This window comes from Dendrobates tinctorius, unplaced genomic scaffold (assembly GCF_039654945.1).
Source record: "Dendrobates tinctorius isolate UK_male_01 unplaced genomic scaffold, ASM3965494v1 ptg000125l, whole genome shotgun sequence".
NCBI lineage: Eukaryota > Metazoa > Chordata > Amphibia > Anura > Dendrobatidae > Dendrobates > Dendrobates tinctorius.
The window spans coordinates 6,728,307-6,744,297 of record NW_027361793.1 but is presented as its reverse complement, the minus strand read 5'-3'; the positions used below and the strand labels follow the sequence as shown (position 1 = coordinate 6,744,297).

At 41.6% G+C, this 15,991-nt stretch overlaps 1 protein-coding gene across 6 annotated transcripts in view; it reads right to left on the bottom strand.

Moving 5' to 3' along the window:
- The window catches only part of PARD3B (par-3 family cell polarity regulator beta), a 1,359,033-nt gene that overhangs the window by 511,744 nt on the left and 831,298 nt on the right, over positions 1-15,991 (bottom strand). For all 6 annotated transcript variants that reach the window (XM_073541872.1, XM_073541870.1, XM_073541869.1 and 3 more), the window contains 2 exons: positions 11,905-12,004; positions 8,242-8,309 (listed from right to left, as the gene is read on the bottom strand). In XM_073541872.1, coding sequence (XP_073397973.1) covers positions 8,242-8,309; positions 11,905-12,004 — 168 coding nt within the window. The remainder of the gene's footprint in view (positions 1-8,241; positions 8,310-11,904; positions 12,005-15,991) is intronic.

Here is a 15,991-nt window from a genome sequence, read left to right as displayed (position 1 = left end):
AGCACATGCGCAGAGCGCCCGCCGGAATCTGCCACTGCAGATTAAATTCATTCATTTTGATCACTGTGATAAACTCTCACAGTGATCAAAATGAAATAAAAAGTAAATAACCCCCCTTTATCACCCCCATTGGTAGAAACAAATAATAAAATAAATAATTTTTTTTTTATTTTTCCATTAGGGTAAGGGCTAGGGTTAGGTGGGGTTAGGGTTGGAATTAGGCTTAAGATTAGGGCTAGGGGTGTGTTGGGGTTAGGGTTGGGATTAGGGTTAGGGGTGTGTTGGAGTTAGGGTTGTGGTTAGGGGTGTGTTGGGGTTAGGGTTGGAGTTAGAATTTAGGGGTTTCCACTGTTTAGGCACATCATGGGGTCTCCACACGTGACATGGTGCCACCATTGATTCCAGCCAATTTTGCATTAAAAATGTCAAACGGTGCTCCCTCCCTTCCAAGCCACGACGTGTACCCAAACAGTGGTTTACCCCAACATATGGGGTATCAGTGTACTCAGGATAAATTGCACAACAACAATGGGTGTCTAATTTCTCCTGTTACCCTTGGGTAAAAAAAAAATTGGGGCTAAAAATTATTTTTGCGGAAAAATGATTTTTTTATTTTCACGTCTCTGCATTATAAACTTCTGTGAAGCACTTGGAGGTTCAAAGTGCTCACCAGACATCTAGATAAGTTCCTCGGAAGGTCTAGTTTCCAAAATGGGGTCACTTGTGGGAGGTTTCCACATTTTAGTCACATCAGGGGCTCTGCAAAGGCAACATGATGCCCGCGGACCATTCCATTAAGTCGGCATTTCAAAATGTCACTACTTCCCTTCCGAGCCCCGACGTGTGCCCAAACAGTCGTCCCCCCCAACATATGGGGTACCAGTGTGCTCAGGACAAACTGGACAACAACTTTAGTGGTCCAATTTATCCTGTTACCCTTGTGAAAATAAAATATTGAGGACAAAAAAATAATTTTTTGAGGAAAAAAATATTTTTTATTTTCACGGCTCTGCGTTATAAACTTCTGTGAAGCACATGGGGGTTCAAAGTGCTCACTATGCATCTAGATAAGTTCCTTAGGGGGTCTAGTTTCCAAAATGGGGTCACTTGTGGGGGTTTTTCACTGTTTAGGCACACGGGGGATCGCCAAACGTGACATGGTGTACGATAACGATTGGAGCTAATTTTCCATTCAAAAAGTCAAATGGCGCTCCTTCCCTTCCGGACCCTGCTGTGCACCCAAACAGTGGTTTATGACCACATATGTGGAATCGGTGTACTCAGGAGAAATTGCCCCACAAATTTTAGGATCCATTTTATCCTGTTGCCCATGTGAAAATGAAAAAACTGAGGCTAAAAGAATTTTTGTGAAAAAAGTACTTTTGTTTTTAAGGATCAATTTGTGAAGCACCTGGGGGTTCAAAGTGATCACTATGCATCTACATAAGTTCCTTGGGGGGGTCTAGTTTCCAAAATTGGGCCACTTGTGGGGGAACTCCAATATTTAGGCACACAGGGACTTTCCAAACACGACATGGCAACCGCTAAATATTCCAGCATATTTTCCATTCAAAAAGTCCATCCCTTCTGAGCCCTGCCGTGCGCCCAAACAGTGGTTTATGACCACATATGAGGTATCGTTGTACTCAGGAGAAATTGCCTAACAAATTTTAGGATCCATTTTATCCTGTTGCCCATGTGAAAATGAAAATATTGATGATAAAAGAACATTTTTGCTGGAAAAATTAAAATGTCCATTTTTTCTTTCCTTCGACTTTGCTTTAGTTCCTGTGAAGCACCTGAAAAGTTAATAATCTTCTTAAATGTAGTTTTGAGTAGCTTGAGGGGTGCAGTTTTAGAATTGTGTCACTTTTGGGTATTATCTACCATATAGACCCCTCAAAGTGACTTCAAATGTGATGTGGTCCCTAAAAAAATGGTTTTGTAAATTTTGTTGTAAAAATGAGAAATTACTGGTCAAATTTTAACCCTTATAACTTCCTAACAAAAAAAAAATTGTTTCCAAAATTGTGCTGATGTAAAGTAGACATGTGGGAAATGTTATTTAGTAACTATTTTGTGTAACATAACTCTCTGGTTTAACAGAATAAAAATTTGAAAATTGTGAAATTTTCAAAATTTTCACTAAATTTCTGATTTTTTCACAAATAAACGCAAAAATTATTGACCTACATTTACCACTAACATGAAGCCCAAAATGTCACGAGAAAACAATCTCAGGATCGCTAGGATGCGTTGAAGTGTTCTAGAGTTATTACCTCAAAGGGACACTGGTCAGAATAGCAAAAAATGGCCTGTCAATGTCAAAATAGGCTTGGTCATGAAGGGGTTAAGCAAGCCATCAAAGGGTGGAAAAGGCTTCAACCAAGCCAAGAATGTTGCCGCCCCATTTCACTGAGTTTATTGCATGTCATTATTTCAAAAGCCCCATCGGTCTGCAAATCGAAATACGAGGCTACAATCATATCAGAAGCCTTCGCTATCGCCTTTTTCGGTGCACTGCGCATTAGGTAACTGTTACCTCGATCAAAAAGCATGTCGGAAGGCGGTTTAATTAACAAGGACATAGTCATATGCAGTGAAGCTCTGCGCATACGAGTGCAAAAATCCAAGTGTGATCCAACTGGGAGAGGCACGTGGGTGCTGGTTAAATCAGCAAATGGCCCAGTATGCCCACTTAAAATAGAAAACAGACCTCAAAAATAATAGATGGGATTATAAAGTCAATTGAAACACCAGAAGCAACAAAAATAACCCCTAAAATGTAGCTTTTAATTCAATAACTAAAAACATTAGTAGAAATGACTAAAAGAAGGGCTAGAGGACAAAAAAATGAAGGGTAGTAGAAATACTATTTTAGTTCTCTTCAATTATCACACAGTATGGGCCACCAGCTAAATTGCCCTAGTCAGCCCTAGTTCAACCCTTCCTAGCCGCGGAGGTTGGCATCCTAATTGTAGACGATATGGCGCCCCCGCTCAACGTCGGTATCCCTAATGACCCCTACGCCTCCCTACATATACAAAAAGGGACACAAAAAGGTGTAACACACACACACTTATAATACCGAAAAAATGGAGAGACATAAATGGTCTCATAGATAATACTAAAATGCTATGAACTTATCTCGTAGTAATTCTGATAATGTAAATACCCCACAAAAATATCTTATCTCGTAGTAAAAAGAATGATAAATGGGGTTAATATCAAAAAAAGCAGCTTAGGGTAAGACTTATCTCGTAGTCACAAAAATGCTAATAAGCTGCAAATGGCAGACCCAATTACCAAATAGCAAAATCAGTAAAAAACGGCTACAAGAAAATTCAATAAATAGCACATATGATAATTCAATTGTCCGGATCCCCGGACAAACATTAGAAAATGGTACAAGAATTGCACATTAAAAGGAGAAAAAATGCAACCTGTGTAGCACATGCGGCGGCCATTAATTGAAAGTGGGGGTTAAAAATCACCCTATTTCACAAAAATACACCATCCAGCTCAGATCCAATGTCTGTGCATAAAGAAAAAAGCACCATACATGTGCTATCTCACAAGAATCATAGATGAAAAAAAATAGATGAAAAAATGAGGCTACCAAATTCACCTCAAATTGTAAGATGTGGTACACCAATATTCCAGTAGCAATGCATACAGATTGTAAACCAACAGAGCATAATTGCTCAATAAGTTCAATCTAATACATAGTACCACAGAAGGGTCTGACAAAAATAATGTGCAACATTATACTTATCAGCCACTTGATGCATATGGAAACCGGACGCGTTTCCCCCTCTTAAACCGCTGAGGGTTCATCAGGGGTCAGGAAGTGGGGTCTCATTACCCCTGGCCGCACACTGTATTGGGCGAGAAGATGCAAGGAACTTGCTTACTTCTTCTTCTGTGACTGGTTCAAAATCAGAGAGTGAGCTAGATGCAGTGGGGGAGGGAGGACAGTGCATGGTATGAGGTGTCGGATCAGGTCAATTTTTTCTTAGAAGTAATGGGCCAGATCGTCAGCTCGAAGCTCCGTGGTAGGGGCCTGTACTCTTGGGTTGAGTAGAGAATGATAAGTGTCAAAGAGACGTTTAGGGTTACTGGACAGTGAAGTGATGAGGGTGTTGAAATAGGTTTGCTTTGAGAGGTGAAGGGCAGTGTTGTATGTTCGAAGCATAAACTTATAATGGATGAAATCTTCGGGTAGGTTGGATTTTCTCCACAGATGTTTGGCGCACCTGGAGCACCGCTGCAGGAAACGTGTTTGCAGGGTGTGCCAGGGTTGTCGCCATCTGTGTTGTGGTGTTCTATGTATAGGAAGAGCAAATTCATCCAGGGCAATTTGAAGTGTTTAATTGTAATGCTTCAATGCAGAATCAGGACATGAAAGGGAGGAGACAGGGGCCAATGAAGACTGCAAGTTCTTCATAAGTTTCTGGGTGTTAATGGCCTGTATGTTTCTATAAATATGGACAGTGGGGGTGACCTGAGCAGCCTGGCAGTTCTTGATAGATAATGAAAGAAGGTTGTGGTCAGAGAGCGGGAGAGGGGAGTTTGCAAAATCATCCACTGCACAAAGCAGAGCGAAGACCAAGTCAAGGGAGTTCCCATCTTCATGCGTTGGAGAATTAGTAAGCTGCAAAAGGGAAAACGAGGAGGTTAGAGATAAACGGTGAGTAGCAGATGGGGAGAGGGGAAGAGAAATGGGGATGTTGAAATCTCCCATGATGAGGGTAGGGATGTCACAGGAGAGAAAATGTGGAAGCCAAGTGGCAAAATGATTCAGGAACTGATGGGAGGGGCCGGGAGGATGATATACCACCGCCACTTGCATGGAGAAGGGGGTGTAGAGTCTGACGGCATGGACCTCAAAAGAAGGAAAGACAAGTGAGGGTACTTGAGGGATAACCTGAAAGGTACATTTTGATGATAGAAGCAGACCAACGCCTCCACCTGTTCTATTGTCTGATCTTGGGGTATGAGAGAAGTGTAGTCCCCCGTATGAAAGAGCAGCAGCAGCGGTAGTGTCTGACTGCTGGATCCAGGTTTCAGTAAGAGCCAGGAGGTTAAGAGAATTAGAAAGGAAAAAGTCATGAGTGAAGGAGAGTTTGTTACACACTGAGCGAGAATTCCAAAGTGCACAATTAAGAGAGACAGATGGCATGCAGGGAATATTAATATGATTAGAGGGGTTTCTGAGTGTAGCAGTTGGGGGGTTTGACTTTCTATAACATGGGGGACCAGGGTTGGGAGCAATGTCTCCTGTGACTAGGAGGAGGATAGAAAGAGTGAGTAGATGGTTAAGTGATTTGTGAGAGCGTCTCTGATGTTGAATGGTGGGACTGAATGGATCTGTGCAATTTAGCAATGTGAAAAGAGCGTGAGTGCTATACATAGGAGAGGAAAGGAGTGAGGGGCCAATATGGACGGAGTGTAGAGAGTTAATACCAGGGCGGTGGATGTGTGTAAATGCAGTGGCCAGGATATAAATTAGACAAATGCATATGGTAAAAATTAGGGGTTGCCCAAATGTACAAGGAAGAGATATATTTATTTGTCTTACCTGTCTCCTGCCCTGTCTAACTGCCATGTTATAACTGCCAGCGTACTTAGATATATGTACTTCGATTACATGTACATAAATGCCACCCCTGCATAAATGCCTTCCCCAGGCTAGCTCTGAATTTATAGAAGGCCACTTCTAAGATCTTCTTTTTTTTTTCTCTCCTTACTCGTTAGCAATCAATCAAACTAAGTTAGGACAGCAGGACACAATAAATGTATTTAGCAGATAAACAAGTGTCCAGGCCTACATGGATCATAAACCAGTTTGAAAAGTTATTTGACCTCAATAGCATAAGGGGACAAGCAGGGTGAGTTGAAATAACTATATACCATTATATATGCTGCAAAGATGAATGATAGAGGTTGAACACATGCAGGATTCAGTGAAGTTGCTGGAAAGAGTAAGAAAAAAGTTCAATGTGCGGATGGCAAAATTCGTGAGGGGAAAATGTGCTATTGTGGTTTGTCATCACCAGCTGGCAGGAAACAACACGGGATTATTAAAACCGGACGGCGTTCACCTTACGATCATTGGCCTCGATATATTTTTGTCCGGCTTGCAGGATGGGGTTGAACAGGCCCTGATGTTGATGGGGGGGTGGAGTCCTGTGTAGGTCATACACAGGATCCTCAGTGGCAGAAGAAGCAGAGGAGGGCTAAGGTTCGTGACCGCCCATTGGCCAAATCGCCTGACGATCGAGGACAGGATCTCAGCCATAAACCTCCCGTTATGAAATGAAATTGCCCTTCTCTGCTTAGGTAACTAATAAACTGTGACCGACCTGTTCAACCCATCTAGGTCTGACTGTGTTTGCTTTGTGGGATTGGTGGGAGGGAGGGTGAAAGCACTGTTTAGGACAAACAGGTCTCCACAGTCTTGTTTAAAAGCTGTTGGTGAAAAAAAATGGACATCACTAGGACCAATGTTACTCACTGAGGCAGTGCAGATAAGTGATTTTTTTTCACTGACTTAATCTGTGAGAGAAAAAAAATTGCAGCCTGCACTAGTTTCTTCCGAAACCAGATGAGACTTGCCAATCCAAGCCTACGACCGTGCAAAGAATAAATTGGATGCAATAGGCAGCCTTAGTATAGCATCTGATTTTTACGGATACATTGCAATACTGTAACATAGGAAACTGTAAGTGGTCTTGCAAATGATTAATGGCTTCTGCTGTGAAAAAAAAAACAAAACAAAAAACAGATTATATATGAACTGCACACTGTCAAAACAACCCCACCAAATTATCCTTTCTCTACCATAATTTACAGAGGGCACAACATAGAAAGCCATCGTTCTGGCATTCACCAAACCCAGACTCATCCATCAGACTTACAAGATAAAGGTGTGATTCGTGATTCTACAGATCACAATTCCACTGTTCAAAAGTAAAGTGGCAGTGAGCTTTACACTACTGCATCCATTGCCCTTGGTGATGTTGGCTATATGAGGCTTGCATGCAGCTGCTCAGCCATGGAAACCCAAGTAATGAAGCTCTCATCACAATTTTTGTGCTCATGTTAATGTCAAAAGGTGGAACTCTGCAATTATTGAGTCAGCAGACTGTTCACAACTTTTTTGCACCATGAGCCTCAGCACTCAAATACTCCGCTGTGCAATTTTATATGGTCTGCCACTTCATGGCAGAAATTTTCATTTTTCAATAATATCACTCACAGATTATGGTGGAATATTTATGGAGAGAAGAAATTTCACAAAGTGACTTATTACAATAGTGGCATCCTGTTACTGTAACAAGCTTGAATTTAATGAACTCTTTAGAATTACCTATTCTATTACAAATATTTGTAAAGGCAGACTATGTGGTGAGGAGCTGGATGTGGTACACCTGTGCCAATGGGACTGAGCGAAAATCATGCATTCAATAACAGGTATGTTCAACATTTTTGTTCCCAAATACTTATATATCAGTTCTGCAGAATGGTGCAGAAATATAGGTGTATATTTATCGGAAGTGGGCCTCAATTGGTTAAAAGAGTATGTCCAATCCTCTATACTCAGCAAGGTATACAGCAAACCATCACTGAACTTGATCTACTTTTTTATAGATGGTTTAATACTATAACAGTCCCCTTTATACAGAAAGAACACAGAGCTTAATTAGCCTTCACTTTCCCGTCTCCCCTGTATAAATGGGTACCTTGCAAATTACCAGAGTAAAATAACGCTTATTATCATTAAGAGTAACTACGGTTGTTAAAATGTTCCATGGCTGATAGAAAAAGCGAAAAGAGAAAATGGTTCTATATCCTGATAAAACAAAAGCCTTATTTCGCTACAAATGGAACATTATATTTTCCTGTACAAATTGTACTATGTATCAAGAAAATTAAATTGTCCCAAATGGACGAAAACACCGATTTCAGGATTTGAACAAAAAATGACTCCGGAGTTGTTTTTCTTTTCTAATTTTTTTTCTTTTAGGATAATTTGAGCTGTGGGAACAAAAGGACTAAAAAACAGTAAAATGAGGGGTACTTTGTATCATAAACATCACTGCATTTTAGACTGAAACACTCATGTTCAGAACACAGAAGCCGCTCCCGGATTCATGCTACCGTTGACTGGTGAAGTGTATTTTCAGCTAAGTTTCCCTTTAAGAAATTGATGTCACTAATCATGGAAATGTCACTTACCAAGATCCATGCTCTTTGATGTCTTCAAATTGTAGGGATCAGGCTGTTGGGAACTTTCCATTTCTGAACTGTTTACAAAACACACACATATATATACATATCAATATTTCTCTATTTAGGATAGCAACATTTTTAGAATATTCACAGACAACTGATTTTGCAGTAGAATCTATGTGGCACAAACGCTTTTTTTTAATACTGCACTTCACAAATTTTCATCTGAGGGTTTCATTCAGATTAATGTATGTTCCTGAATACCCAGTTTCACCTTAGTACTGCTCCTAATGTCATGACTCAGAGGAGCAACCTAGATGACGGTCTAGTACAAGGGTGCACCACATTTTCAGGTCCAAGGGCCACATTATCACATTTGAACCACTCTCTGGGGTTGTCATAAATCTAAAAGAAGTATTTCCTTTACAGGTATATATTATATAGATATCGGATATTTGCAGGTTCTGCTATCCTACCTATTCGAAGTATAGGGGTCATCTTTTTCACTCAAGTAGCATTTCAAACATGCATAGACTAACCCCGTATGCATGTTGCTCCCTCCATTAAGAACTATGAGTGCTGTGACAACAGCCAAGACATCCACCTGTAACTCCTGATATATGGGGGAGATTGTCAACCAGTGCTCCACTACTCCCGACCAGTCCCCTGCTCCCAGCGCTACACACCTCTCTTTTTCAAGCATTTCTGTGCCCAGATGGCTGGGGGCCCCCGCAGTATGGCATTGCAATCCACATGTGGCCATGAAACTGCAGACTATGCACCTCTGGTCTAGTATAAAAAAGCTGCTTTTTATACAGACATATTATTTTACCATGTATTCATTCATACCTGCTATCGCACGCCAAATGTCTTTGCTATTACAGACAAATTCAGACTTCTAAAGTTACAAATTAAGCTGTTAAATATAATTTTATTTATGCAGAACTCAACAGACAAAGAGAAAAGATGACACTAACACATCTGTGTGTCTTGAAACAATTTTAACAAAATTGCTATGGCATGACAGGCATTTCTCCAATCATGTTGTTCAGTTAGGAAGATCAATTAAACACATATGAAGATGTCAAAACGAAAACGAAGTAATGAAGAATAGCTCAACAGCGATGTAAGCAGTAATAATCATTCCTTCCACTGAGAACTGTGCTATAGTTACTAATTATCAATCTGCTTGGTCTGTTCTATAACATGCTGCTCACAGATAGGATGAATCATGCTGCCAACATGCTCTATTGGGCCATAAGGAAGTCAAAGAGCAGAGGTTTTGTTTAGGTCCCCTTCTATAAGCCGGAGCAGAACCATTGGCTCTTATTCAGGAGTATCTGCCCCAAACATCTATTACTCGTACAAGCACAGCCATTCATCTAATTGCTCAACATGCCAAAACTACTGTATATACTCGTGTATAAGCCGACCTGTGTATAAGTATTTTGTCACAAAAAACTGGGAAAACTTATTGACTCGCGTATAAGCCTAGGGTGCACAGTGAGTGGCCCCCGATAATGCTGCACAGTGAGTGGCCCCAGATAATCCTGCACAGTGAGCGGCCCCAGTTTTGCTGCACAGTGAGCGGCCACAGTTTTGCTGCACAGTGAGTGGCCCCCAGATAATGCTGCACAGTGAGTGGCCCCATATAATGCTGCACAGTGAGTGGCTCCAGTTTTGCTGCACAGTAAGTGGCCCCAGATAATGTTGCACAGTGAGTGGCCCCAGTTTTGCTGCACAGTGAGTGGCCCCAGATATGCACAGTGAGTGGCCCCAGATAATGCTGCACATTGAGTGGCCCCAGATAATGCTGCACAGTGAGTGGCCCCAGATAATGCTGCACAGTGAGTGGCCCCAAATAATGTTGCACAGTGAGTGGCCCCAGTTTTGCTGCACAGTGAGTGGCTCCAGATAATGCTGCACAGTGAGTGATCCCAGATAATGCTGCACAGTGAGTGGCCTCAGATAATGCTGCAGTGAGTGGCCTCAGTTTTGCTGCACAGTGTGTGGCCCCAGATAATGCTGCACAGTGAATGGCCCTAAATAATGTTGCACAGTGAGTGGCCCCAGTTTTGCTGCACAGTGAGTGGCCCCAGATATGCACAGTGAGTGGCCCCAGATAATGCTGCACAGTGAGTGACCCCAGATAATGCTGCACAGTGAGTGGCCCCAGTTTTGCTGCAGTGAGTGGCCCCAGATAATGCTGCATAGTGAGTGGCCCCAAATAATGTTGCACAGTGAGTGGCCCCAAAATAATGTTGCACAGTGAGTGGCCCCAGTTTTGCTGCACAGTGAGTGGCCAGAGATAATGAGGACAGTGAGTGGCCCCATCATGTTTCTGCTGCTGCTGCCGTTACAAAAAAAACTGTATACTCACCTCCATCGCTGCCGGCTGCTCATCAGTGTTGCCGGCTCTCCAGTGACTGTCAGGCAGAGGGCGCGTACGTCATTGCACCCTCTGACCTGAATGTCACTGCAGAGGACACAATACAGCAGAGTGACGCACAGCGGTGGAACGGAGACAGGTGAATATGGCTCCCCCGTTCATACTCACCCCCCTCCTGGCTCGTCTTGACAGCCCCCCTGCTTGTTCCATGTTCTTGACGCCACTGCTCTTCCTGCTTCAGCTCATGTATATGCACATATTCATGAGTTTAATGAACGGTACCACGTGACCGCTGAAAGCAGGAAGAGCAGGGGCGCCGAGAACATGGAACAAGCAGGGGGGCTGCAGAGACGAGCCAGGAGGGGGTGAGTATGATCTCTGACAACACCGCTCCCCTGCCGATCCTCCCCGGTATATGACTCGGGTATAAGCCGAGAGGGGGACTTTCAGCCCAAAAAAAGGGGCTGAAAATCTCAGCTTATACACAAGTATATACGGTATATTTTTTCTATAATGGTGAGAGAAGGTAGCAATCAGCACACAATAAGTTATCCAGGATTACATAAAGGGGTATGATTTACCAGGAATTATTTAAAGACATTTACATGTCAGTAAATCTCAGGAAAAAACCTAGCTGAATTAGATCTCCTGCTTTGCACTAATGAGGGGCACCCACCCCTGAAACATGCATCTGCAAATTGAGTGTCTGGTTTGGCTTCTTATCCTAAGTCATGTGACAAGGCTCATTAAAGGGTCAATAATGACTTTTAGGATTGCTACATCCAATAGATGGATGAAGAGTAACTATACTTTCAAGTAACCTTACAGTATAAGTTGTGATTTGTGTATATGAGTAATAACACTATCTCTGGCCAGTATATGTCTTCTATTCAGCATTTTCCCCAGTTAATTCTGAGCTGGTGGAAGGAGACTAGTTGCTATCATGTCTGCCATACACAGTGTAGACACAATTTTTGGCAGTATCCGGCTATTTGAGTCAGGCACGGAGATGCAGGTGTTGGCGTTGACCATGTCCAGGTGCCTTGCCTTAAATACAAGATGCAAGCCCTGATGGAACCACTGACAGGAGGCTCAAGCGTGATGTGAACATAGCCTTATGCTTTAAAGAGGATATTATTCAAAATGAATTAACTAGGTCTGTATATCTACTACATGACACACATACATGTAGACAATCGGAGGCAGGATTGGTATGACAGATTTCATGAAGGTGAATGTGTGAGATTAGCTTTACCTATTAAATACCTTGGCGAACATACCTGAAATCGGAGTACTTCATTTTAATAGTTTCATTTGAATTAGGTGTTAAAGAGGGATGAACATCTTTCTCCAAAAACCTATTATCAAAATTGGAAGAACCTGTTGATATTAAAAATATTTATAGAAAGTAGTGTTACTGGAATGAAATAAATGTCTCTAAATAAAAGCTCTGCTGTCCTTCAACCCTCCAATAAACCCTCAACACAAGTGGAGGTTTTACAAATATTTTATAGATCACTATAATTTTTTAAACTCAAAAGACAAAAATGATAATACTCTCTGTGCTCCAATGAAAAGCTAGATAATGTCAAAAGCGTCTGTGTTGTGAAGATGCAGGATTACATACTGTTAATTGAATTTTCAGAAACTCTATGAACATTTGCCTCAGCTACTCTTACACATTTTACATTTCTTCAACTTACTATTGTGACATATGTTTCTGTTAATCTTAACTGCTCATTGCTTTCCTTTTCCCCTTCAGTGGCATCTCCGCAAGCAAACATGGCACAGATGGGGTTTGGCTTTATATTGTTTGATCATGTGGTGAATTCTTCCTTTAAGAACACCCATAGGATATTTGAAAAATGGTCATTTGAAATGCAGTGTTCTTAAAGCATGTAATTCTTCCGTAAGAAACAACAAACAGAATTTAAAACGCTTTCAGAGGCGGAATGTTGTGTTTGATTTATCCTGAGCACACTGCAATGCGTGTAAATTGAACACAATTTAAATCAGTAGGCTTGTCACTACAAGCAGCTCGGGAAAGATGATATGCTGGAAAGTGAAAAGATAAGCTGATAAACCATACTCCAAAGCAAATTGATAAATGCAGATTCAAAAGGTACAAAAAGAAAAATAACTTCCAGTCGAGTCCACAACTTAACACGGAGATTGATGCTCGAAGATACAGAGATACAATGGGGCAAAAAAGTATTTAGTCAGTCAACAATAGTGCAAGTTCCACCACTTAAAAAGATGAGAGGCGTCTGTAATTTACATCATAGGTAGACCTCAACTATGGGAGACAAACTGAGAAAAAAAAAATCCAGAAAATCACATTGTCTGTTTTTTTTTCATTTTATTTGCATATTATGGTGGAAAATAAGTATTTGGTCAGAAACAAAATTTCATCTCAATACTTTGTGATATATCCTTTGTTGGCAATGACAGAGGTCAAACGTTTTCTGTAAGTCTTCACAAGGTTGCCACACACTGTTGTTGGTATGTTGGCCCATTCCTCCATGCAGATCTCCTCTAGAGCAGTGATGTTTTTGGCTTTTCGCTTGGCAACACGGACTTTCAACTCCCTCCAAAGGTTTTCTATAGGGTTGAGATCTGGAGACTGGCTAGGCCACTCCAGGACCTTGAAATGCTTCTTACGAAGCCACTCCTTCGTTGCCCTGGCAGTGAGCTTTGGATCATTGTCATGTTGAAAGACCCAGCCACGTTTCATATTCAATGCCCTTGCTGATGGAAGGAGGTTTGCACTCAAAATCTCACGATACATGGCCCCATTCATTCTTTCATGTACCCGGATCAGTCGTCCTGGCCCCTTTGCAGAGAAACAGCCCCAAAGCATGATGTTTCCACCACCATGCTTTACAGTAGGTATGGTGTTTGATGGATGCAACTCTGTATTCTTTTTCCTCCAAACACGACAAGTTGTGTTTCTACCAAACAGTTCCAGTTTGGTTTCATCAGACCATAGGACATTCTCCCAAAACTCCTCTGGATCATCCAAATGCTCTCTAGCAAACTTCAGAAGGGCCCGGACATGTACAGGCTTAAGCAGTGGGACACGTCTGGCACTGCAGGATCTGAGTCCATGGTGGTGTAGTGTGTTACTTATGGTAGGCCTTGTTACATTGGTCCCAGCTCTCTGCAGTTCATTCACTAGGTCCCCCCGCGTGGTTCTGGGATTTTTGCTCACCGTTCTTGTGATCATTCTGACCCCACGGGGTGGGATTTTGCATGGAGCAACAGATCGAGGGAGATTATCAGTGGTCTTGTATGTCTTCCATTTTCTAATTATTGCTCCCACAGTTGATTTCTTCACTCCAAGCTGGTTGGCTATTGCAGATTCAGTCTTCCCAGCCTGGTGCAGGGCTACAATTTTGTTTCTGGTGTCCTTTGACAGCTCTTTGGTCTTCACCATAGTGGAGTTTGGAGTCAGACTGTTTGAGGGTGTGCACAGGTGTCTTTTTATACTGATAACAAGTTTAAACAGGTGCCATTACTACAGGTAATGAGTGGAGGAAAGAGGAGACTCTTAAAGAAGAAGTTACAGGTCTGTGAGAGCCAGAAATCTTGATTGCTTGTTTCTGACCAAATACTTATTTTCCACCATAATATGCAAATAAAATGAAAAAAAAACAGACAATGTGATTTTCTGGATTTTTTTTTCTCAGTTTGTCTCCCATAGTTGAGGTCTACCTATGATGTAAATTACAGACGCCTCTCATCTTTTTAAGTGGTGGAACTTGCACTATTGCTGACTGACTAAATACTTTTTTGCCCCACTGTATACAGCGCCAGAGGAGAATTTAAAAGCATTAGGAGTGCCGTGGGGTCAACATTTTTCTTAACTTCAGAATCAAAACAACAATTTTCAATACATTTCATTCCCATTTGTAAGCAATGGAATTGTTTAGGGATTGGAGCGAGTCCAGTTATAGTGAAAGACGTGAAGAGAGTACACAAATGACAAGACTAAAAGTTGTTAAGTTAATACTATTTCAAAAGTTAGGTTGCAGTCTACTTCCCATTCATTCATTTTGCAGTGACATTAGTGTAATTCACATCCTGATACAATGATATTCTCTTTAATGGGGTTAACCGGGACTATTTAAATGGAAACTGTCAGTAGGATCAACCCTCCTAAAATATCTATATGGGCTTGTAGGTCATACAAAGTTGAATAAAATGATACTTGCGACCTTATGTCTTATTCCAGAGAAATCTATGCTTTTCTTATATGTAAATGAACTCTCCCAGGCTATAGGGAAGATGTTGCCTGGAAGATATCTCTACCTCCAGAGAATATTTTACATGAAAGGAAGATATCTCTACCTCCAGAGAATATTTTACATGAAGGGAGAGTTACCTATGAAACAACTAACTAGCAAAGAACAGGAGAAACGACATTTGTGTTCTTGCAATCACATTTTCCCAGCTCTTGAACTCTGCTGTATTAGAACAATATTATACTCTGTCTGCCTGTGAGATGGAAGTTGAGAAGAACCAGCAGATGTGTCAGTTACAATCACACAAATCTCTGCAGTGAGACCAGGAGAACAGAGAGCGGCCATCACATATCACACTGGTAACTCCCAAGTCATGTAAAATAATCTCTGGGGCAGAGCTATCTCCAGGCAGCATGCTCCCCGGTGCCTGGAAGAGGTCATTTATATAGAGTTATAAAAGGTGATTTCTCAACAACAATGCATCTGATATGACACATACAGGGATGACATTTTTCATCAGTCCATAACTTTATGCCCATATTAATAGCTTATCTAGGTCAAATATGGTGACAAATTCCCTTTCATTGTTTTACTATGAGCCTAATAACAGGCAGGTAGTGGCCAACTACATGCCTGTTGTGCCCGGCGCGGAACTCTCCTGGCATAGAGAGGTCACAAACCATTTCTACCAGCGATTCAGTGGCTTTCACTTATGTCACATCAGCAGAGCAGCTGCTTCTCTTCCGCTCTGCTCTGTTGTCAGGGCATGACTGCTGACGTCATGCTGATTAACAGCCTGCTAACCAACTGTGTGGAGGTGGCTGTAAATCAGAATGACTTTGGCAATAATGCCCCAGCAACAGAGCCCTGAAAAAGAAGAGCTGCCCTCTTGACATGGAGCAGCTGAATCACTATCATGAGTGGTCTGTGATCACTCTGAGCAGACAATGGTTAGAGCAGTCAGGTAGTTGATTGTTTTCCACATTCTGTTTGTTCATTTTTAGACACATAGGAAAAAAATAGGCCTGTACAATCCCATGAATTCAATAGGATGTACAAAAAAAACTTTTAGCATTCTTTGCTATCTAGTCAATAATGCTTTAGAGATCTTCCACCACATACT